This window comes from Salmo salar, chromosome 21 (genome assembly GCF_965601325.2).
Source record: "Salmo salar chromosome 21, fSalSal1, whole genome shotgun sequence".
NCBI classification, from domain to species: domain Eukaryota; kingdom Metazoa; phylum Chordata; class Actinopteri; order Salmoniformes; family Salmonidae; genus Salmo; species Salmo salar.
The window spans coordinates 14,732,718-14,756,092 of record NC_138311.1 but is presented as its reverse complement, the minus strand read 5'-3'; the positions used below and the strand labels follow the sequence as shown (position 1 = coordinate 14,756,092).

The 23,375-nt window shown below is 42.3% G+C and overlaps 1 protein-coding gene across 2 annotated transcripts in view; it reads right to left on the bottom strand.

The window, feature by feature from the left end:
- The window catches only part of LOC106581824 (polypeptide N-acetylgalactosaminyltransferase 13), an 84,647-nt gene that overhangs the window by 29,332 nt on the left and 31,940 nt on the right, over window positions 1–23,375 (bottom strand). For both annotated transcript variants that reach the window (XM_014164205.3, XM_082966978.1), the window contains exons 3-8: window positions 18,736–18,904; window positions 14,242–14,408; window positions 13,578–13,785; window positions 10,252–10,422; window positions 9,066–9,183; window positions 8,729–8,909 (exon numbers count right to left, since the gene is read on the bottom strand). In XM_014164205.3, the coding sequence (XP_014019680.1) occupies window positions 8,729–8,909; window positions 9,066–9,183; window positions 10,252–10,422; window positions 13,578–13,785; window positions 14,242–14,408; window positions 18,736–18,904 (1,014 nt within the window). The remainder of the gene's footprint in view (window positions 1–8,728; window positions 8,910–9,065; window positions 9,184–10,251; window positions 10,423–13,577; window positions 13,786–14,241; window positions 14,409–18,735; window positions 18,905–23,375) is intronic.

Here is a 23,375-nt window from a genome sequence, read left to right as displayed (position 1 = left end):
CTGGCTTTTTTATGGCAGTTTTGGAGCAGTGGCTTCTTCCTTGCTGAGCGGCCTTTCAAGTTATGTCGATATAGGACTCGTTTTACTGTGGGTATAGATACTTTTGTACCCGTTTCCTCCAGCATCTTCACAAGGTCCAGCATCTTCACAAGGTCCTTTGCTGTTGTTCTGAGATTGAGTTGCACTTTTCGCACCAAAGTACGTTCATCTCTAGGAGACAGAATGAGTCTCCTTCCTGAGCGGTATGACAGCTGCATGGTCCCATGATGTTTATAGAGATTAACGTGGTACCTTCAGGCATTTGGAAATTGTTCCCAAGGATGAACCAGACTTGTGGAGGTCTACAATTTTTTTCTGAGGTCTTGGCTGATTTCTATTGATTTCTATTGAGTTTGAAGGTAGGCCTCAGATGATGTCAATTAGGCCTATCAGAAGCTTCTAGCTTCTACACACAGGAAACTGTTGACCGTGAAAAACCCAGGAGCGTTGCAGTTCTTGACACACTCAAACCGGTGCGCCTGGCATCTAGTAACATACCCCGTTCAAAGGCACTTAAATATTTTGTCTTGCCCATTTACCCTCTGAATGGCACACATACACAATCCATGTCTCAATTGTCTCAAGGCTTAAAAATACTTCTGATTGAAGTGGATTTAACAAGTGATATCAAACCAAATTGTATTTGTCACATGCTCCGAATACAACAGATGTAGACCTTATTGTGAAATTCTTACTTACAAGCCCTTAACTCTTTTTCTTGAACTGCATTGTTGGTTAAGAAAATATTTACTAAATAAACTAAGTAAAAAAGTTTAAAAAATTATAAAAAGAAGAAAATTATATAACAATAAGAAGGCTATATACAGGGGGTACCGGTACCGAGTCAATGTGTAGGTAGGGGTAAAGTGACTATGCATAGATAATAAACAGCGAGTAGCAGCAGTGTAAAAACAAAGGGGGGGGGGTGTCAATGTAAATAGTCCGGGTGGCCATGTGATTAATTGTTCAGCAGTCTTATGGCTTGGGGGTAGAAGCTGTTAAGGAGCCTTTAGGACCTAGACTTGGCGCTCCGGTACCACTTGCCGTGCGGTAGCAAAGAGAACAGCCTATGACTAGGGTGACTGGAGTCTTTGACAATTTGTGGGGCCTTCCTCTGACACGCCTAGTATAGGGGTCCTGGATTGCAGAAAGCTTGGCCCCAGTGATGTACTGGGCCGTACTCACTATCCTCTGTAGTGCCTTTCGGTCAGATACAGAGCAGTTGCCATACCAGGCAGTGATGCAACCGGTCAGGATGCTCTCGATGGTGCAGCTGTAGAACTTTTTGAGAATCTGGGGACTCATGCCAAATCTTTTCAGTCTCCTGAGGGGGAAAAGGTGTTGTAGTGCATTCTTCACAACTGTCTTGGTGTGTTTGGACCATGATAGTTTGTTGGTGATGTTGACACCAAGGAACTTGAAACTCTCGACCCGCTCCTCTACAGCCCAGTTGATGTTAATGGGGGCCTGTTCGGCCCTCCTTTTCCTGTAGTCCACAACCAGCTCCTTTGTCTTGCTCACATTGAGGGAGAGGTTGTTGTCCTGGCACCACACTGCCGGGTTTCTGACCTATTGCCAGTTGGTCCATGCATGCTTTGAGTACACGTCCTTGTGGCCTTGTGAATGTTGACCTGTTTTAAGGTCTTGCTTACATCAGCCATGGAGAGCGTGATGACACAGTCGTCCAGAACACCATGAAGTTAGCTCGTCTGGTAGGCTCGCGTCTCTGGGCAGCTTGCGGCTGGGTTTCCCTTTGTAATCCGTAATAGTTTGCAAGCCCTGCCACATCCGACGAGCGTCAGTAGGATTCAATCTTAGTCCTGTATTGACACTTTGCCTGTTTGATGGTTCGTCTGAGGGCATAGCGGGATTACTTTTGACCGTCCGGATTAGTGCTCTAGCCTTTAGCTCGGTGCGGATGTTGCCTGTCATCCATGACTTCTGGTTGGGATATGTACATACAGTCACTGTGGGGACGACGTCGTCGATGCACTTGTTGATGTAGCCGGTGACTGAGGTGGTATACTCCTCAATGCCATTGTATGAACCCTGGAACTTATTCCAGTCTGTGCTAGCAAAACAGTCCTGTAGTGTAGCATTGTGCGAGTTACTGCTACTTCCTGCTTTAGTTTTTGCTTGTAAGCAGGAATCAGGAGGATAGAATTATAGTCAGATTTGCCAAATGGAGGACGAGGGAAAGCTTTGCATGTGTCTCTGTGTGTGGAGTAAAGGTGGTCTACAGTTTTTTTTCCTCTGGTTGCACATGTGACATGCTGGTAGAAATTAGGTAAAACAGCTTTAATTTTCCCTGCATTAAAGTCCCTGGCCACTAGGAGCATCGCTTCTGGATGAACATTTTCTTGTTTTCTTATGGCCTTATACAATTCGTTGAGTGTATGTCAATAACGGATCATAGCTTTCACCTCGTTTGTCTGTCATTGAAAGAGCAGGTGTTCCTAATGTTTTGTGCACTCAGTGTACAGTATAGTCTTGTGAGCTTGCATAGAGTCAGTGCAAGATAGGGTCAGTGCAGATAGTTAATTAAATGGTTACCCGGACTATTTAGCAGTCTTATGGCTTGTGGGTAGAAGCTGTCTCGGAGCCTTTTGGTCCAAGAGCCGATGCTCCGGTACCGTTTGCTAGACGGCAGCAGAGTGAACAGTCTACGGCTTGGGTGGCTGGAGAATTTAGCAATTTCTCAGGCCTTCTTCTGACACCGCCTAATATAGAGGTCCTGGATGGTAGAGAGCTCGGCCCCAGTGATGTACTGGGCTGTCCGCACCACCATCTGTAGCACTTTGCGGTCGAGGGCGGTGCATTTGCCATACCAAGAGGTGATACAGCCAGTCAAGATGCTCTCGATGGTGCAGCTGTATAACTTTTTGAGGATCCTAGAACATTACTTGGCTCAGGCAGCCAAATTAATACTGAGCTGTGGTGACAGCATTGTTCCGAGTCTCCCGTGAGATCCTCCAACCCATGTCAAACAACGTCTCGCATGAATATGTGAACGCAAGTTCAGAAAAGCACCAGTCTTGAAAGATACCTACAGTAGTACAACGCTTTCTAATGAATAAAAGATCAAATGCCTTGTTCTGCACATCAAGAGCAACATCAAAACTCAATGGAAGACGAATGCAAAGAACAGTAGAGTGAAGACATGAGACTCAGTGAGACAATGTACAGGTTGCTTCCCTTTGAAACCAATTTGTTACATATAATCTAGTTACAGAGCTCATGGCATACAGTACAGTCCAGAGGAGAAATGACCATATCCTGAAGAACATACAGTAATGAGGAAATGACTGTGGAATGAAGAATCTGGAGGATATTCCTATAAGACATAATGATAGGTCTTATGTTGACTTACACGCATAGTATTGGCATAGGAGGCTACACTAGCCAATATAGGCAAATATTTTGTATTCTGTGTGTGTAAGCAGGGGAATTAGTCATGTGGTGAATGCAAAACGGCATGAGCAGTCTCGTTTCAGAACCCACATAAATACGTGGGTATAATCATTTCCTTTAAAATTAAAGTAAAAAAAACAGTGTCAATAAACTATGTCTAAACAACTCAAAATGTTAAAATGGCTTAATGATTCCAAAATAAACAAGAAAAATATTTTGACTCATTATTTAGAGACTTGTGTCTTTAAATCATTGATCATATTCTTGCATTTCAAATGAAATACAATTTCCTTGTATAATGATGATAACTAAGTGTCTCACTATTACATTTTGGGTATGATTCACAGTAATTTCACTAAACCTAGATAAAAATAATATTTTTTCCCTTGCATTTGTTGGCGTCACCCCATAGGACATTATGTCATGCCGATGGACAATACACAACAGGCAGTCAAATTTTACTGTTAAAACATAATCAATGACACTTTCAGAAGTTTCTGACTAAAAATGCATCTAAACATTAGTTCTAAACATCAGCCTCATTAAAGTATTTTAAGTGTACTCCTTTTAATTACACAAACTTGAAATGTCCTGTATTATTATTTTTTAATCCCAGCCCCCGTCCCCACAGAAGGCCTTTTGCCTTTTGGTAGGCCATCATTGTAAACTGACTTGCCTCGTTAAATAATGGTTAAACAAAAAATACAGAATTTTTCAACACTATGAAATAACACATATGGAATCATGTAGTAACCAAAAAAGTGTTAAACAAATATTTTATATTTGAGATTCTTCAAAGTAGCCACCCTTTATGACAGCTTGCCACACTCTTGGCATTCTCTCAACCAGCTCCATGAAATAGGCACCTGGAATGCATTTCAAATAATTAACAGGTGTGCCTTGCTAAAAGTTAATTTGTGGAATTTCTTTCCTTCTTAATGCGTTCGAGCCAATCAGTTTGTGTGGTGACAAGGTATGGGTGGTATACAGAAGTTAGCCCTATTTGATAAAAGACCAAGTCCATATTATGGAAAAAGCAGCACAAATAAGAAAAGAGAAATGACAGTCCATCATTACTTTAAGACATGGTCAGTAAATCCGGATTATTACAATAACTTGCAAGTGCAGTCGCAAAAACCATCAAGCGCTATTAAGAAATGGCTCTCATGAGGACCGCCACAGGAAAGGAAGACCCAGAGTTACCTCTGCTGCAGAGGATAAGTTCATTAGAGTTACCAGCCTCATAAATTGCAGCCCAAATAAATGCTTCACAGAGTTCAAGTAACAGACACATCTCAGCATCAGCTGTTCAGAGGAGACTGCGTGAATCAGGCTTTCATGGTTGAATTGCTGCAAAGAAACCACAACTAAAGGAGAGAAATAATAAGAAGAGACATGCTTGGGCCAAGAAACACGAGCAATGGACATTAGACCTGTGGAAATCTGTCCTTTGGTCCAAATTTGAGATTTTTGGTTCCAACCGCCGTGTCTTTGTGAGACACAGAGTAGGTGAACGGATGATCTCTGGATGTGTGGTTCCCAGCATGAAGCATGGAGGAGGAGGTGTGATGGTGCTTTGCTGGTGACACTGTTGGTGATTTATTTATTTATTTACCTCGGCAAGACGGAGCTGCTCTTCCTCCCGGGGAAGGACTGCCCGTTCCATGATCTCGCCATCACGGTTGACAACTCCCTTGTGTCCTCCTCCCAGAGTGCTAAGAACCTTGGCGTGATCCTGGACAACACCCTGTCATTCTCCACTAACATCAAGGCGGTGACCCGATCCTGTAGGTTCATGCTCTACAACATTCGCAGAGTACGACCCTGCCTCACACAGGAAGCGGCGCAGGTCCTTATCCAGGCACTTGTTATCTCCCGTCTGGATTACTGCAACTCGCTGTTGGCTGGGCTCCCTGCCTGTGCCATTAAACCCCTACAACTCATCCAGAACGCCGCAGCCCGTCTGGTGTTCAACCTTCCCAAGTTCTCTCACGTCACCCCGCTCCTCCGCTCTCTCCACTGGCTTCCAGTAGAAGCTCGCATCCGCTACAAGACCATGGTGATTGCCTACGGAGCTGTGAAGGGAACGGCACCTCCATACCTTCAGGCTCTGATCAGGCCCTACACCCAAACAAGGGCACTGCGTTCATCCACCTCTGGCCTGCTGGCCCCCCTACCTCTGAGGAAGCACAGTTCCCGCTCAGCCCAGTCAAAACTGTTCGCTGCTCTGGCACCCCAATGGTGGAACAAGCTCCCTCACGACGCCAGGACAGCGGAGTCAATCACCACCTTCCGGAGACACCTGAAACCCCACCTCTTTAAGGAATACCTAGGATAGGATAAAGTAATCCTTCTAACCCCCCCCCCCTTAAAAGATTTAGATGCACTATTTTAAAGTGGTTGTTCCACTGGATATCATAAGGTGAATGCACCAATTTGTAAGTCGCTCTGGATAAGAGCGTCTGCTAAATGACTTAAATGTAAATGTAAATGTATTTAGAATTCAAGGCATACTTAGCCAGCATGGCAACCACAGAATTCTGTATTGATACGCCATCCCATCTGGTTTGCGCTTAGTGGAACTATCATTTGTTTTTCAATAGGACAATGACCCAACACACCTCCAGGCTGTGTAAGGGCTATTTGACCAAGAAGGAGAGTGATGGAGTGCTGCATCAGATTACCTGGCCTCCACATTCACCCAATCTCAACCTAATTGAGATGGTTTGGGATGAGTTGGACCGCAGAGTGAAGCAAAAGCACCCAACAAGTGCTCAGCATATGTGGGAATTCCTTCAAGACAATTGTAAAAGCATTCCAGGTGAAGCTGGTTGAGAGAATGCCAAGAGTGTACAAAGCTGTCATCAACGCAAAGGGTGGCTACTTAGAAGAATCTAAAATATATTTTCATTTGTTTAACGCTTTTTTGGTTACTACAAGATACCATGTATGTTATTTCATAGATATGTCTTCACTATAATTTAAATGTAGAAAATAGTAAAAAATTAAGAAAAACCCTTGAATGAGTAGGTGTGTCCAAACTTTTTACTGGTACTCTGGTGTGACACATCATGTCACACCAAGGGAAAAACGCTGTCACAGCATTGGAAATCTCAGGCAGTATGCTCCAATATGGGCCTCATTGTTAACAGTAAACATATATGATTTCACCACAACATGTTTTCATTGCTTTTTCTACTTTATAAGAAAAAATATATATGGATAAACAGTGCCTTCGGAAAGTATTGAGACCCCTTGACTTTTCCACATTCTGTTATGTTACAGCCTTATTCTAAAATGAACTTAATATTATTTTATTCTCAGCAATCTAAACACAATACCCCATAATAACAAAGCGAAAATCTGATTTTTTGAATTTTTAGCAAATGTATTAAAAATAAATCAACAGAAATACATTATTTACATAAGTATTCAGAACCTTTGCTATGAGACACAAAATTGAGCTCAGGTGCATCCTGTTTCCATTGATAATCCTTGAGATGTTTCTACAACTTGACTGGAGTCCACCTGTGGTAAATTCAATTTATTAGATATGATTTGGAAAGCCACACACTTGTCTATATAAGGTCCCACAGTTGACAGTGCATGTCAGAGCAAAAACCAAGCCATGAGGTCAAAGGAATTGTCTGTAGATCTCCGAGATTAGGATTGTGTTGAGGCAGGGGTACCAAAAAATGTCTGCAGCAGTGAAGGTCCCCAAGAACACAGTGGCCTCCATCATTCTTAAATGGAGGCAAAGATGAACGGAGCAAGGTACAGAGAGATACTTGATGAAAACCTGCTCCAGAGCGCTCAGGAATTCAGACTGGGGCGAAGGTTCACTTTCCAACAGGACAACGACCCTAAGAACACAGCCAAGACAATGCAGGAGTGGCTTCGGGACAAGTCTCTGAATGTCCATGAGTAGTCCAGCCAGAGCCCAGACTTGAACCCGATCTAACATCTCTGGGGAGACCTGAAAATAGCTGTACAGGACAACGCTCCCCATCCAACCTGACAGAGCTTGAGAGGATATGCAGAAAGGAATGGGAGAAACTCCACACATACAGGTTTGCCAAGCTTGTAGCGTTATATCCAAGACTCCAGGCAGTAATCTCTGCTTCAACAAAGTACTGAGTAAAGGGTCTGAATACTTATGTGAATATGATATTTCAGTTTTGCATTTTTAATACATTTGCAAAAATGTCTACAAACCTGTTTTTTCTTTTGTCATTATGGGGTATTGTGTGTAGATTGATGAGGGGGAAAAAAACAATTTAATCAATTTTAGAATAAGGCTGTAACGTAACAACATTTTGAAAATGTCAAGGGTTCTGAATACTTTCCGAGAGGCACTGTATACATTCAAAAGGCGTCACACCAAAGGACTAAGAAACTGACCCCATTTACGACAATGGCAGAGGTGCAATATATTGATAAAAAAATTCTGATAACGCTTACAATCTGTTCAGGCCATGTGCTCATTTCAAGAGAACCCTCCCCAGTGCCATGGTGCCCAAATGCTGGCTTGTTGTTTAATCACAGAATTATGTCACACCAAGTGGACATTGCTTTTAGGGACAACATGTAATCAATCAGAACTATTCGGAAATATCATTAATAGAATTGGGGACTATTGTTTCTTGAAATAAACTTCTGTGTTATAACTAAAAGAGTAGGCAAATGGAATTTTGTTCATTTGTTCATTAAATCACTTAAGTTCAAAGTTCCACAACCTTACCTGGGACAGTCACACCACTGGACAATTGCCACGTTTGGTTCAAAATCGTAAGAAAACAAATTATACACTGCATGAATTTACTCAAAAGATTTGACTATTATATCACAATTTTAGCCAATTTAAGGGAAGTTATATTTGTGTTAGACATCATGGACAAAAAACAGGGGCCTCACGTCAACTACCCACATGCCACTTATACCCAACATGATAGGCATGGACTGATTCCACACTTAAAGTACATCCTTTGAACTCAGCGATTTACACTGAGGCCATAGGCATTGCCACTCCATCAGATGTGTTGAACTACTATTTTAAATATTTTAAATCCCTTTACCGTTTGCTTTAGTCTGCATGGAGTTCTATTGCATGGAGTTCTAATTCTATTGGTTCCATTGCGCCAAGAAACTCCATCAAACCCAGCTTTTGAAATGATTTCAAATAGTATTTGAACCCAGGTCTGCATTCCCAGACCAGTCCATATGCATTCCCACCCGCTGAGAGACAACAACAGATTAAAATGGAGGCGTGATAGCGTACCTGGTGATATGATATAGAAGAAGTCTTTGAAGCCGTCCATCCACACCTCGGCCAATCGCCTGTTGTTCTTGTTGATGACTTGACCCGTGCCACCAGGGAAGCTGTAAGGGGTGGCCTTTCGGAACACGTGACCCACATGGGAACAAGTGATAATCTCCAGAGAGCCGCCACACTGCCAGATCTGCACACACAACAGCAAGAGGTCACACACACACACACACACAACACACACAAACAAACATGCATGCAAGTACGCACACATGCACGCACAAACACACGCCACATTCATTGTGATAATAACCAAGCAGAGCTCAGCCCTCTATTATCAATCACTCACCCTGAAAGACATCTCCAAGTTCTCTCCGCCCCAAATGTCCATCCCTGGATCGTATGTGCCTATTTCTTCAAAATATGTCCGGTCAATAGAGAATAACCCTCCAGCCATAGTAGGGGTTCTGTAGGAGAAAAATGATGAGTGTGGATAAAGAAACACATCTTGCAAGAGACACATATCTTACAGTGAGAAACATGTCAGCTTGCAAATAATCAATAGCTATGGCATACAGTAATATTATATTAATATCATAATTTCTGGGGGGGAGGAGCTATGTTTTGATTAGCAAGGCCTGATTAATCACCTTGCTGCACAATTGTTTAAATGTTTTCATCAAACGAATGGGCAGTTTGGAAACTACTCTTTCACACGAACAAGCCTGACCTAGACTGGCCCATTTAAAAGACATGGATGCCATAGAACTGACAATCTCAGTGCAAAACTACTCATTGTTTGAACCACTCTCTGCCATTTTCATTCTGCTAAAGAAAAGCAAACAGACACAGCTAGGTCTTGGAGATAATCCTATCATTTAATGATAATAGAAATCAGATTTATGAAGAAGCATTGAGTGACACCATCATAACACCATGTTGTTGCTCTGTCCAATATAATATGATTGATGGAGCACTTTGTCAATATTTTGCAGCACCAGCTCCATTTAAGTCCTTCTTTAGTATTTTCGTATTTGAAAATGAAACTAGTTGCAACATGAAACCACAAATACAACTGTTGTATCAAATAATAAAACTAAAACAAATAGACAGAAATGCAAATGAAAAGTGCAGCTTTGATGGCTATCAGAAGAAAAGGCTTCTAAAGAAATCCACATCAATGATGTCAACTCTGCAGCTTCCCAGGCATTTCAAACAACCTATTCTCAGCTGAAATGACAACGCTAGAGCTAACATTTGTTTTGTCTGATGAGATTTTCAATAAACTGTTCTTTAATGTTACTGTCCTCTCCTTGCTGACAGTGATCCACCAGCCCCTGGCTTGGCTGCACTGTGATAACAAAGTATGCATCCCAAATGGTACCCGAATCCCTATATACTGTAGTGCACGACTTTTACAAAAGTAGTGCACTATAAAGTCAATAGGGTGCCATTTGGGACGTAGACAAATTCTTTCAGTACAAAGAAACACATTTCAACACGGGCACAGATAAAGGTATGTGTCTTGTGTGCACCTGAGAGGGAGTGTCCTGTCCCCTTTGCGCCTGTCCATCTCTCTCTGAGGCACGGGGTACCAACGGAAATTCAGCTTCCAGTTAAATCCTCCATAGGTCATGTCTGAGCCTGCCATATATTCAAACGTCTCGTCGCTGATCACATCGATTATAGGACACACCACCGATCTCCTAAACAACCATGGAGACCATAAGGCTTTCATTTAACAAGAAACACAGTGAGAGACTAAACAACCATGTAGAAATCAGAAGCGTTCGTTTTACAGGAAATAGTGGAAGAAAGCCCTTTGTAGAACTCTTATGCACTCTCCAAAATGTATTCCCTTTGTTCCCTTAAACCCTAAAACTTTGTGTTATTTCCGTTAATAACATTCCACATCTTATTATATTAAACCGATTGGCTGGCAGAGCCAACAGCATCCAAGCAATGAATAATAAATGAATAAATAATTTACAAAGGTAATGGTCCCATAACCGTTGTTTCTTCAGGTGAGCGCAGAGGAAAATGAAAGTAGCTAGCTAACTGCTGACCACACATTTCTACAGTGGTGGCATTATTCGTGGCTTCATTATGAGATTTTTTACCATTTTACATTTTAGCAGACGCTCTTATCCAGAGCGACTTACAGTAGTGAATGCATACATTTCATACATTTTTTTCTCCGTACTGGTCCCCCTGTGGGAATCGAACCCACAACCCAGGCGTTGCAAACACCATGCTCTACCAACTGAGCCACACGGGACCACGAGATGATTTCAATATTAGCCCATCATTGGCTGGTCCATACGCATTATAAACATATCCATTAGGTTAATAACAATGACCAGAGGTAACATATTGCATTAGTGAGAAGCTACTTACAGTCAAAGGAAATTGAAAATATCCATGTAGATTATGTTGACAATGACAATGTATGAATAACTGTCACGCCCTGATCTGTTTCACCTGTCTTTGTGATTGTCTCTACCCCCTTCCAGGTGTCGCCCATCTTCCTTGTTATCCTCTGCGTATTTATACCTGTGTTCTCTGTTTGTCTGTTGCCAGTTCGATAACCAGCGTTTTGTCTCAGCTCCTGCTTTTCCCCAGTTTCTCTTTTTCTCGCCCTCCTGGTTTGGACCGTTGCCTGTCCTGACTCTGAGCCCGCCTGCCTGACCACTCTGCCGGTCCCTGACCTTGAGTCTGCCTGCCGTCCTGTGCCTTTGCCCCACTACTCTGGATTACCGACCTCTGCCTGACCTGACCCTGAGCCTGCCTGCCGTCCTGTACCCTTGCCCCACTACTCTGGATTATCGACCTCTGCCTGTCTTGACCTTTCGTTTTGCCTGCCCCTGTAATAAACACTGTTACTTCAACACAGTCTGTATTTGGGTCTTACCTGAAACGTGATAGATAACCCTAAATTTGCATCCCAAATGGCACCCTATTTCCTAGTACACTACTTTTGACAAGGCCAATATAAGGTACTGCAGGGTGTCTGCGGCCAGATCCCAAAATATATATACAGTATGTTTTAAACTTAGTGTTTTTGTTTACATTACATTTTTTCAATGAATATAACTAACAACAGATTAAACACATTTTGGCCAAGGGATATGTGGTATAAGTTTAGAGGGTGTAATACAATAAAATGATATTAATCTACAATATTTTTTTTACATAAATGCACTGTCAATGCAGGATATTATCTTTAAAGCTGCAACAACAAGAAATCTCTCTGCCCCATGACAAAATGTGTTGAATTGCAGGAAATAAGCTTGAAAACTGCAACATTTTCTCTCCAATGCGGTTCCTTCCCAGGGCCGAGACTTGGTTCGTTCGGGCCATGCACTCCCGAAGTCATACTAAAACTCCTTGTAAACTATTTTTATCTCATTCGAGTTGTGTTCTGATTATGAAGGGGTCCCTGATGAATTTACTATCACAAAAGGGGTGATAGCAACAGTCCAAACCAGGCCCCAAAAGTTTTGATAACCCCTGACGTAGGGAATAGGGTGCCATTTGGGAGGCTCTATGTGCTGCAGGCAATTCATTCAACACATCCCCCTCACTCAGCATCCACTTTACTTCCTGGTCTAAATCAAATCAGTCTCCGTGCACTTTTATGCTCCTGCACATCCTTTTACACATCAATAAACGTGCAGGGGGCATAAAAGTGTAATGGCTCTATAATATAATCTCCTTGGTATTACAATATGAATTTCTGCCTGGCACCTGAGGCAAAATTAGTGAATGTCTGACCCCAGTTTTCAGAGATAATGGGGGAGAGGGTGCACTCATCTTTAGTCATCACCTGCAATTTCTCCCTTTTCTGTAGAAGGAACCCTTCACCCACCGAACAAGCAAGTGCAATCCTGAAACAGGATTAGAATTACCCCACCATTACAGGATAACAATTACCACAGATACCAGATAATAGATTTTAAACCCTGCGGTCACTTAAAATAGCCATCATTAAGTTATTCAGTGCAATCACATTCCACTGTATCTCCTACGGTATAAAGACATGACAGACAGCATCGTGACAAAACAAGCTGCAACATCTCCCATTCAGCTATGGCTGCCTTTGAAAAGGGGACACACAGCTGTCACTGGCATTGGTGTCGCTGTTTGCTATAAAGTCTAGCTAGCGTCTACCATTTCAGGAGAATTGTCCTATTTCTGAAGTAAATCTCGATTTTTGATGTTTATAGCATGTTATACAGTAGAAGGGTCTAGACACGTTTTTTTTTTGTAATTTGTCTTATTTTTGAGAAACATACTGTACCCCAATTTACCCCAGTCACTTTCTCATTGCTCGTTGTGCAGTATCAGGGCGTGCAAAATGCATGAACAAAATCTCCAAAAACACCCAAATACGTCCTTTTAGAAACAGAAACGCTGTCAGTATAGTGATGTAGGTCTTTAGATGTTGTACACATGAAATCTTGTCATTCCGAACGAGCCGTTTCTTTCACCGGCCATGCTGCGCGGGCTGTGTCCGTGTAGGGACACGCTTGGCCTGCAAAGCTGATTGGGGGAAACAGCGCGACTCGACCAACATGGATTATAACGTTGCAGATAAAGTTCTCAAAACCAAGCCAAATCACACAAAAAATGTTTGGACCCTTCTATAACATGCCGGCTTACATCAAAAATACATTTTTTTATTATTTTCCCTTTAACATCAGATCAGTTTTCAGATGACACAGAAAAATCGCATCCCACTGAGGCAGCAAGAGCAGAACAGAGCTGAGATGATTTGCGACAAGCATCAGCACCGCCATGTCTCTCCATTGCTGCCGGTTCCATTTACATTGAGGGGTGGTAGTGAAACGGAACTCCTTACCGGTCCTCTTTGATCCTGGCCAGCAGAGGCTCCAGCCAGCCCATGGTGCACTCACAGTGGGCATCCAGGAAGGTGATGACCTGCCCCCGTGTGGCCGCAGCTCCCCTCAGCCTGGCCCGGATCAGCCCCGTCCGCTGCTCCATCCGCAGGACCCGCACGGGAACCTCCAGGGTCCGACCATAGTTCTCCAGCTTCTTTCCCAAGAAGTCTGACAGAAGAGGAGAGGACATGCTTCAAACTCCTGAAGAACTTCATTATTTGGTTATATTATGAACCAATACTAAGATCTACATGAACTCATCCTAGATTGCCCCTTTAAACCCAGTAAAGCTAGTGAGTTGATGGGTTTATTTTATTTATTTAACACTTATTTAACCTTTATTTTACTAGGTAAGTTGACTGAGAACACATTCTAATTTACAGCAATGACCTGTGGAATAGTTACAGAGGAGAGGAGGGGGGATGAATGAGCCAATTGGAAGCTGGAGATGATTAGGAGGCCATAACGAGGGCCAGATTGGGAATTTAGCCAGAACACCAGGGTTAACACCCCTACTCTTACGATGAATGCTATGGGATCTTTTAGCGACCACAGAGAGTCAGGACACCCGTCTTAACGTCCCATCCGAAAGGTTTAAGTTTAGGCTGGACCCAGCTACAGTACCTCTCTCACTGGCGTCGTCCACCAGCAGGATCTCCTGCAGTAGGTGGCGTGGCGAGCGGTTGATGACACTGTGGACGGTGCGGAGCAGGGTGCTCCACGCCTCGTTGTGGAACACAATCACTATACTGGTGTTGGGGAGATCGTCCGTGTACACCTTGGTCTTGCAACTGATGGACAGAGAACGAGAGCTCTGGTTAGGAGATCAAATGTGCTGCTACTCCTGATGCTTGTCTACAGTGGAATTCGATCAAGACTGAGCATAGTTGTGTGATATTTCTGTACATACAGTATAGCCTACTATACGTGGTTGAACATTAGAGCACCGGAACAAAACAAACCGCTTCGAAAAACAAAACCAACATTGACAAGACTTTATATGGTGTGCTCATCGGCATGCTGCTCCGCACACACAGGCTATATCCCAAATGGCACCCTATTCCTTCCATAGTGCACTACTTTTGACCAGGGATCATATAGGGAACTTCAGACAACAACCTTATATTCAATAGAATAAAACAAAAATAACAGGTGTCAGAATAAAAATTCCCAATAACAACAATACCGTCAACGACGTCAACAATAACAAAAAGCTCATTTGAGCATGATCCCTCCAAAATAAATAAGTTAAAAACACAACAAATATACAGAGCCGCAACAACCTCTTTGACTACAGTGAGATAAATGACATTCCTGAAATGGTGGAGCGGGAAAGCAGGGTTATCCCGTTCGCCCCACTACGGGTGACAGGACAGACTGACAGAATGGGGGCACCAGGGTAGCTAGCAACTACACACTAAACAAACCTCTTATTTCTCTCCACAACTGGTTACTACACCACACGGCACTCTCTCACAGAAGTTCACATTTTTGCAACGCCAAGCTTATTTTTATTTTTTTTATAACATTCCAAGGGGTACTGGCGAGTTGTTTGAGGAAAATGTAGAGATGCAATTAGTACAATTATGCTGCATTGCACTTTTGGGGTGAAATAAAATCCCTATTTAGATCTACAGTATTCTTTGTTTGCTCTCCATTTTGTACAAATTCTTCAATATGGGACTCTAGTTTCATTTACGGGGAATTTGTAATTAGATATGACTAAAAGCATTATGCTTAGCACAATCCTGGTAGATGTGTGAAATGGAGTGCATGCAGTGTTTTACATGTGTCTTTATTAACTCAATTTTAAACCAATGTAAAAACCCATGGTGGACAGTCATACAATTGAGTGTCAAGGCAGAAGGCACCAATATACATTCAATATAATAACAATATAGACAATGTTGACAGCATTGGCATATGTTTATATTCTCTGCATCGTTATTTATATTGTTGTATTGAAAATGTTCCTATATTCCTCCAACATGAGAGACCTTGGACTGCACCGCAGAGAGAGCACTTTGTAAAGAACATTTGATAAGAAATGTTCTGTAGAAATACATAAACATGAATCACGGCGATGTCGCCCGGAGAGACTGCCTCTAGATCAGCTGCTCAAGATGAACGCGGGTCATGTTTCACACAAATTGCTCTTTGGATTTTCATTATCCAGCTCTAGTAGGTCTTGGGTGACAGTAAACAAAGCCCTTCTCCCATTCAGACTGTCACGGCTGATGTAAACCCTCGAAGATGGTGATGGATACAACACTGCTAAAGAGTAACTCTAATATTCTTCAATTAGAGCAGTGGTGGCTGGTGGCACTTTAAAATCAGAGGACGAGCTCATAGTAAATCGCTGGAACGGAACGAATGGCACGGTATGAAAAACATCAAACACATGATTTCCCTGAGTTAGATGCTGTTCCATTCATTCCATTCCGGGGCAAAACTATGGCCCTCGTCCCCCTCACCAGCCATCATTGAATTAGAGCATGTTACATCATGGAATGAATCCTGAGGAATCCGAGGACTTAAAAGGGGTTTTTCATCAAAGTCAACAAATTGGTTGGTTCTGGACTATATCAAAATGTTCTGTTGGATCTTAGTTATTTGGTAGATAGTCTCTTATTGCTGTTAATACTCTGCTTGCGGCTGCTCCTAACGTTAAAAGGAACCCCATGCTGTTATTGTCAACATTGTGCTGTCAGCTGTGCTTTCTTGAATTCATTGAATTTAGCTGAAGTCTCTAGACTAAAACAACAACGAGTAAAAAAAGGCAGAAAGTAGATCCAAAATGGCAGCCCTTTGATAACAGGAATATGTTGCCATGTGAAGTGGACAGAGTTGATGACTCAAGTCACATGACATGGACTCGAGTCAAAATTTGATGACCTGAGACTTGATTGAAAATAAAATAACTTCAGACTTGACTTGGAGCCTCAAGACTCGGGACTCGACTTTGGCTTGAAACTGATAACGAAATGATCTGGCCAGGTTCTGTCACTCATTTTGTGGCACATGCCGCGTTTACGTGCTAGTCTGAACTGTCATAGGAAACTGACATTTCTGACTTGCTAACTGGTTGTAGTTATACACATGCCACTGTCAACTAATTAGCAAGTCTGAAATGTCAGATTTTCCTAGTTACGACTAGTTACGACTAGCACGTGAACACGGCAACAGACTAGAGTCTCCCTGGATTACTCTCCACGCAGCCCAAGATGGTAACCGCAGCCTTGCCCTTGCAAAAAAACAAACATGCAACAGATTGCTGATTTGCTGTAGAATCAGGTGCAGAGCAAATGTCAAATTGTAGGGAGAGAAGATTGCCATAATAAATAAATATGCAGATCCAAACATTGTTTTGGTGATCAAGAATATTAACTGTTTACTTTGCAAGCTCACCAGCAAGGGGGCATCAAACAGCAACTACTATCATGGTCTTTGCTATGTGAAAAATGTATTATTACTCTGGTGAAGACGCACCATAGGCGCCATCTTGTTGAAATGTTTGCTGTTGATTTGTATTTATTTATTTAACCTTTATTTAACTAGGCAAGTCAGTTAAGAACAAATTCTTTCACTCGTTTAAATGCATATGTGGTAAATCTATATTCCATCTTACAATAATTGGTAGCATTCCATCCCCATGGGGGCAGCAGGTAGCCAAGTGGTTAGAGCGTTGGGCCAGTAACAGAAAGGTTGCTGGATCGAATCCCCGGGCTGACAAGGTAAAAATCTGTCGTTCTGCCACCGAGCAAGGCAGTTAACCCACTGTTCCCCGGGCGCCATGGATGTTGATTAAGTCAACCCCCCGCACCTCTCTGATTAATTTGGATTAAATGCAGAAGACACATTTCAGTTGTACAACGGACTAGGTATTCCCCTTTCCATACTGTTTATTGCAACACTTCGAAATGTCTGTTTCATACAATACATTTAAAAAAATGTATCCTCTGAGTGGTAAGTAAGCCTTGCATGAGCCTTCAAAACTACTTTTCCCAGTCGAAGCTCGTTTTGTTCCGAGTTCCCAGTTGTCTTGAACGCACTGAAATCAGAAGTCTGAGATTTCAGAGTTCCCAGTTGTTTTGAACGCGGCATGTGTCCTATGGTTCTATCATTTTGTTTGTGCGTAATAGGAGTGTGTGCGCCTCAGTGCACATAGAAATAGGCTACGTGGCCTGTGCGCCACGCTTTCTGACTCAGTACGTTGAATAAGAGAAAATGATTGTTCCGAGTATGAATGGTGAGGAAATATCATTAATAATCATTAAGTCTGATTAAGACGAATGTATCAATGGTTGTGGAAAATGCCTTTTACATTATAGAACCAGTTTATTGGTTGTAATTGCCAGTTGGGTAATGGGTAATTGTATGGTCCTGGGAGGGGCCAAGTGCTAATACATGCATGTACCTGTTTGAGGTCCTGCTAGACAGATTTGATTTGGTTTCTCCAGCAGATGCTGTTCAGTTGTGCCCTCTACCTGTATTCATTCAGTTAGGACAGGTTAACCCTGATAACGAGGCTATATCCATTGGGCTATTGGCGGTGTATATTTGGTAAATATACTCATATTTTGTATGGTATTTCGCTTTCACCATTGGACCGCCAAGACCTGTAAATAAATCTACACTGAGCATGTCAACCTGCCTTGCCTTTTGCTGATTTCATTCCCTTACTACTACTGCAAGGTACCTATTTTACAATTACATAACCAAAATGTGTTGTAGACAAAATAATGAAAAGGACTGTGTGGTTGCCTCAAAAAATAGACAGAGATTTGTAGTTGAACAAGTCATGTATGGATTTTTTTGTTTTACTTATCTTGAGACTTGACTTGGAAAAAACTTGTGACTCAACTTGTCTCGACTTGCTCTTAGAATACGCGACTCGAGACACGACCCGTTCTACTTGGGACTCAACTTGAGACTCAGACCTCATGACTTGCTTATGACTAGAATAACAGTGATTTGGTCTCACCGGTATCAAAGCTTCTGAGAGGCAGCGGTGGAAGGTTACAGCGTTGTTAAAGTGGGTGGTGCGTGCCGTGCCGAGTAAAGAGGTCAGTAGTGCGATTCACAGTGTGTGTCTGGGAAAAGGTCACGCTCACTCACCCGTCCAGTCTCACATCCGGCAGACTCCTGTTGAGCGCAATCATGTCGCTGGCCATCAGATTGAACTGGTTAATCTTAAAGAGCTCCTTCATTTTCTCCTGCTCGTCCTTTGCGATAACCACCGCCTTCCCCATCTCCCCTGGGCCCTCGTGGGTCCGCGATATGACCGCTGCAATACAACGGGGAGAAATGTTACATATTTAATACTCACTATGTGATTTCACAGTTATTTCAATGGGAGCGGGAGGTCACACATACAATTCCAGCTACCGAATAAGATGAAAGAAATCTGTTAAATGCAGCTAGATCTATTTTATTGTATCTATTAATAAAGGTACAGTACTGTGGAAAGTCCATGAACTTAAAATGAACCGTGAGCAAATGAACCATGGTATAGTGTGTGTCTAAGAGAGAAAGACTGGTCTCAGACCAGTGGGAGATTATGGCCACATTATCAGGCTTTGAATGCTGAGGCCATTAAAATGTCCCAAACAGCAAATGAAATGCTGATCAGTCAGACACTGATTCAGCTTCCCCAAGTATTCTGGATCCATTAACCATGCTAATATTCTCAGGGCCGGATTACCGAACAGGCACACAGGGCATGTGCCCCGGGGCCCCCGACCTCCAGTGGGCACCCAAGCAATTACATTTTTTAAGGTTATGGGCCCCCTGGAGGAAATTTGCTTTAAAACTGCTAAATTCTCTCTGAGCCTCATGGCAAAATGTGTAGAATAGCAGGAAATGAGCTTAAAAACTGAAAATGTTCTCGTAACCTCATAACAAAATGTGTAGAATAGCATTATAAAACTGTACTTTTTATCAACACAAAATGTGTTGAAATGCAGGAAGTTAGCCGTTTTACCCCAAAAACGTCGGTGCCCCGGGGCCCCAAATGCGGTAGTCCGACCCCGACTACTCTTGCCATACAGTCATGCCCCCTGCCCTCCATCCTCCTGATTTTTTTTTTTTTTACATAACATTTCCATTTCCTACTAGCACAGACTTTGATGATAACACCTTCATTTAGGAAAAATGTACTTACGATGACTCTGATATGTGGTTGTCTCACCTAGCTGACTTAAGATGAATGCACTAACTGTAAATCGCTGAGGAGAAGGTCTGCTCAAAGACTAGAATGTCAAGTATCATCTAGGCCTGTTGGAAAATCCCATATTTGTCCAGAGACTTAGGGCTAGCCCTCCTCTCTGTCATTGATGAATGAGGAAGGAGTGAGAGAGCATGCCCTCCGCTGTTAAGAAATATCAGATCATATATCTGATCACTCAGCGTTACTAAGGATCCATTAAAGCTTTGAGAACAGCGGCACCATCCCAAGCTGCATCTGTTGCATACCGCTCTACACCGCTTCACAATGATCCAAAAGGTAAATAAACTCTGTTGATTTATGCTCCGCTCTCCAATAATCTCAAGCAGAGTGATTTCCATGGGGGACAATTCAGAAAGAGAGAGAGAATATTCAGGTAAATGTCTTGTGATTTCTAAACAAAAACATGTACAGTATCCTCACAAGTTCAAGTGAATGGAGGGGTATACTACAAAACAGAATTAATGAGTTAGCCAGCTTACTTTGATAAACAACAAAAAATATCTACAGATTTTCAGGTTCATTAAGAAAGCTAAAATGTAATGTGTTTTTGGTTGTTGAGTCAATTAAACCATGGCCATTTCCAGCTTTTCTTTGTAAAAAATGTAAAGTTATTTCAGAATATTATGCAAGTTAGCTGGCTACTGTAACTTATTGATTCTGCTTTGTAGCATACCCCTCTGTTCAATAGTATCCTCGGGCTTAGAAATAACAAGACCTCGGTATCTGCCCTTTCTCTGGCTCTTCAGCCCAACAAACACATCACTGACCCCCTGACATGAGCCATGACAACAGTAACTCTATTCTAAGGCCAAAAGGTTTTATGCCCTAGTCCTATCCAGTGACTTTGTCTGAAATTATATTATAGGGTCTTCACCCTCATAATATAATGGGTCTGCAGAGACATGGTCAATAGCGTTGAGCTAAAACAAGTGTGCTCTATTATTTCAATCCTGTTTCCTGTGAACCATATCTTTACAGTTTTGGGGGGGGGGGGGGGGGGGGGGGCATAAATAATGGAGATCAATTAGTCTAACTTTTGTGAGTTTTTAAATATGTATTTTTAATTGAAAAAAAAAACATGAATTAGGGGCGTGAACTAATGTTTAGAAAAACCTAATTAAAATCATAGTGCAGTTGTCACAAAACATTATTTTCCATTTTATAGCCCAAGTAGACTATATGGCTATAAAGGCCATGGGAAAGTTGTGTTATTTAAATAAAACCAGAGAGGAAGAGGAAAACTGTAGGCTTCTTTGGTGAATTTGCGAGGCATGCAAGACAATTTAAGGCATTGCAGATGACCAAGACATACAGTATGCGCATGGTTCTGCCTGCCTGCTCTTTCTCTTCGCTAATGACGCAAGTTGCGAATAGAATATCCTAGTTGGGCTATTCATGGAACCGATGTTGCCGGGATACAGAGGTATCTTCGGGCCAGTCTTGCGAGCAAGGGTTTGCTTAATAATATGAAATTACAAAAAGCTACCGGTATAGCCTGTATCGATTGCCCTTTTCAGATATAACGCTATGTGGCCCCTTGAAAGCGCCTCAGCTACACCGTGTCATTATTTTACAGTAGGCTACACTACGGCTTTGAAAGCATGACACGAACCTTCTCTGGAGACATGAATGGCATTTTACTTGTCTGTAAAGTAATGCCGCTTCTGAACCGGGAATAACTTCTATCACTACAAGGCGACCATTACTGTCAATTATAGCCTGTCTGCCTGCGCGCAGACTACCACTCTCCTAAAAAAAAGTACTTGAAAAAGTACTTTGTTAAATATCGCGACCAAGACATTTAGTAGAACGAAAGCAAATCTTGCCACCCTACCACAAACAAACCACGATAAACAACATGGCAGGACATCAATCAGCAACGTGTATTTGTTGTCAGGGAAACAATTGAACATTGTATGCCGGAGCAGAATTCTACTGTCTGAAAAGGTACATACGCGTCTAATGCAGCACTTTTTTTTTAAATTGTCTAAAAAGTAATGTTACTGTAGCTGTCTGAAAGGGTCGCAGTAGACACAACTTCATTGCCAGGCCCTAGCGGTGATTCACAGGTAGGACCATTATTCTGCATTGTGAATTGATGTAGAATTTTAGGATTTTTAAAAATCGTTTTAACGGAAAACGGATTTTTTTTAAATGCTGTTTACGTTACGAAATGTTTTCAATTTGTCACATTCCTAGCATGAATACAGTATTGTAATCCACAGTGCTAAGAGCTTATTGCAACTGCTGCTATGTAAATTATCATTTTAGATTTAGTTTTCCATTTCAAAAGAACTGTACTCTTTGGTTTTCATTAACAGTTCCCAGTGTGATTTTCAGACTCAAATTTGACCCATTGATTCTCTAAAGAAAGGCAGGGAAGCCTGGTTATAAAGAGTGAGCAAAAACTCAATCCAGGTGGGAGATCACATTGATCTGCAGCCGGGTCTGATTATATTATCTGATTATTTTAGTTTAGTTCCCCACATCCTCAAGCCATTTCTATGCTTAATTTACTTTGCAGAAGAGAGTGGAAGGGGAGTTTGGCCTGTTCAGGGTTGGTGAGTTAGAGACTGGGTGCATCTCAAATGGCACCCTAGTCCCTATATATAGTGCACTACTTTTCACTACGGACCATAGGGCTCTGGCCAAAAGTAGTGCACAATATAAAGGGAATAGGCTTCCATTTCGGTCATACACTGAGTATAAAAACACGAACCCCCCAAAAAACATCCTCATTTCTTCAGGCCATGGACTCTACAAGGTGTTGGATGCAGGCCCATGTTGACTCCAAAGCTTCCCACAGTTGTGCCACATTGGCTTGATGCCCTTTGGGTGGTGGACCATTTTTGATACACAAAGGAAACTGTTGAGTGTGAAAAACCCAGCATCGTTGCAGTTCTTGACACAAACCGGTGCGCTTGGCACCTACCATACTCAAAGGCACTTACATTTTTTCTCTTCTCCATTCACCCTCTGAATGGCCTACATACACAATCCATGTCTCAAGGCTTAAAAATCCTTCTTTAACCTGTCTCCTCCCTTTCATCTACACTCATTGAAGAGGATTTAACAAGTGACATCAATAAGGGATCATAGACTGACCAGGTGAATCCAGGTGGAAGCTATGTCATGGAAAGAGCAGGTGTTCATAATGTTTTTGACACTCAATGTAGATGCTGTGTTTTGGGGGCAGCGCCCCTCCTCCTCCTGTCCTTCCTCTCTCTCCCTTGCCTCCTGCTTCCCCGTTTGACCCAGTTGGCAGGACATATATTCGTGCAGATCCTACTGGGCAGGGGATCACAGAAGCCCAAGCCCAAATCCACTGCATTACTGTACAACAATGCACTTCTACTGTTTGTTTCAGGGATAGATAGCACTTACAGTGAACTCACTCTCAATTGGTGTCAAACTCAATTCCTGGAGGGCCAAGTGTCTGTGGGTTTGCGCTCCTCCCTTGTACTTGATTGATGAAATAAGGTCATTGATTAGTTAGGAACTCCCCTTACTTGGTTGTTAGGTTTTAATT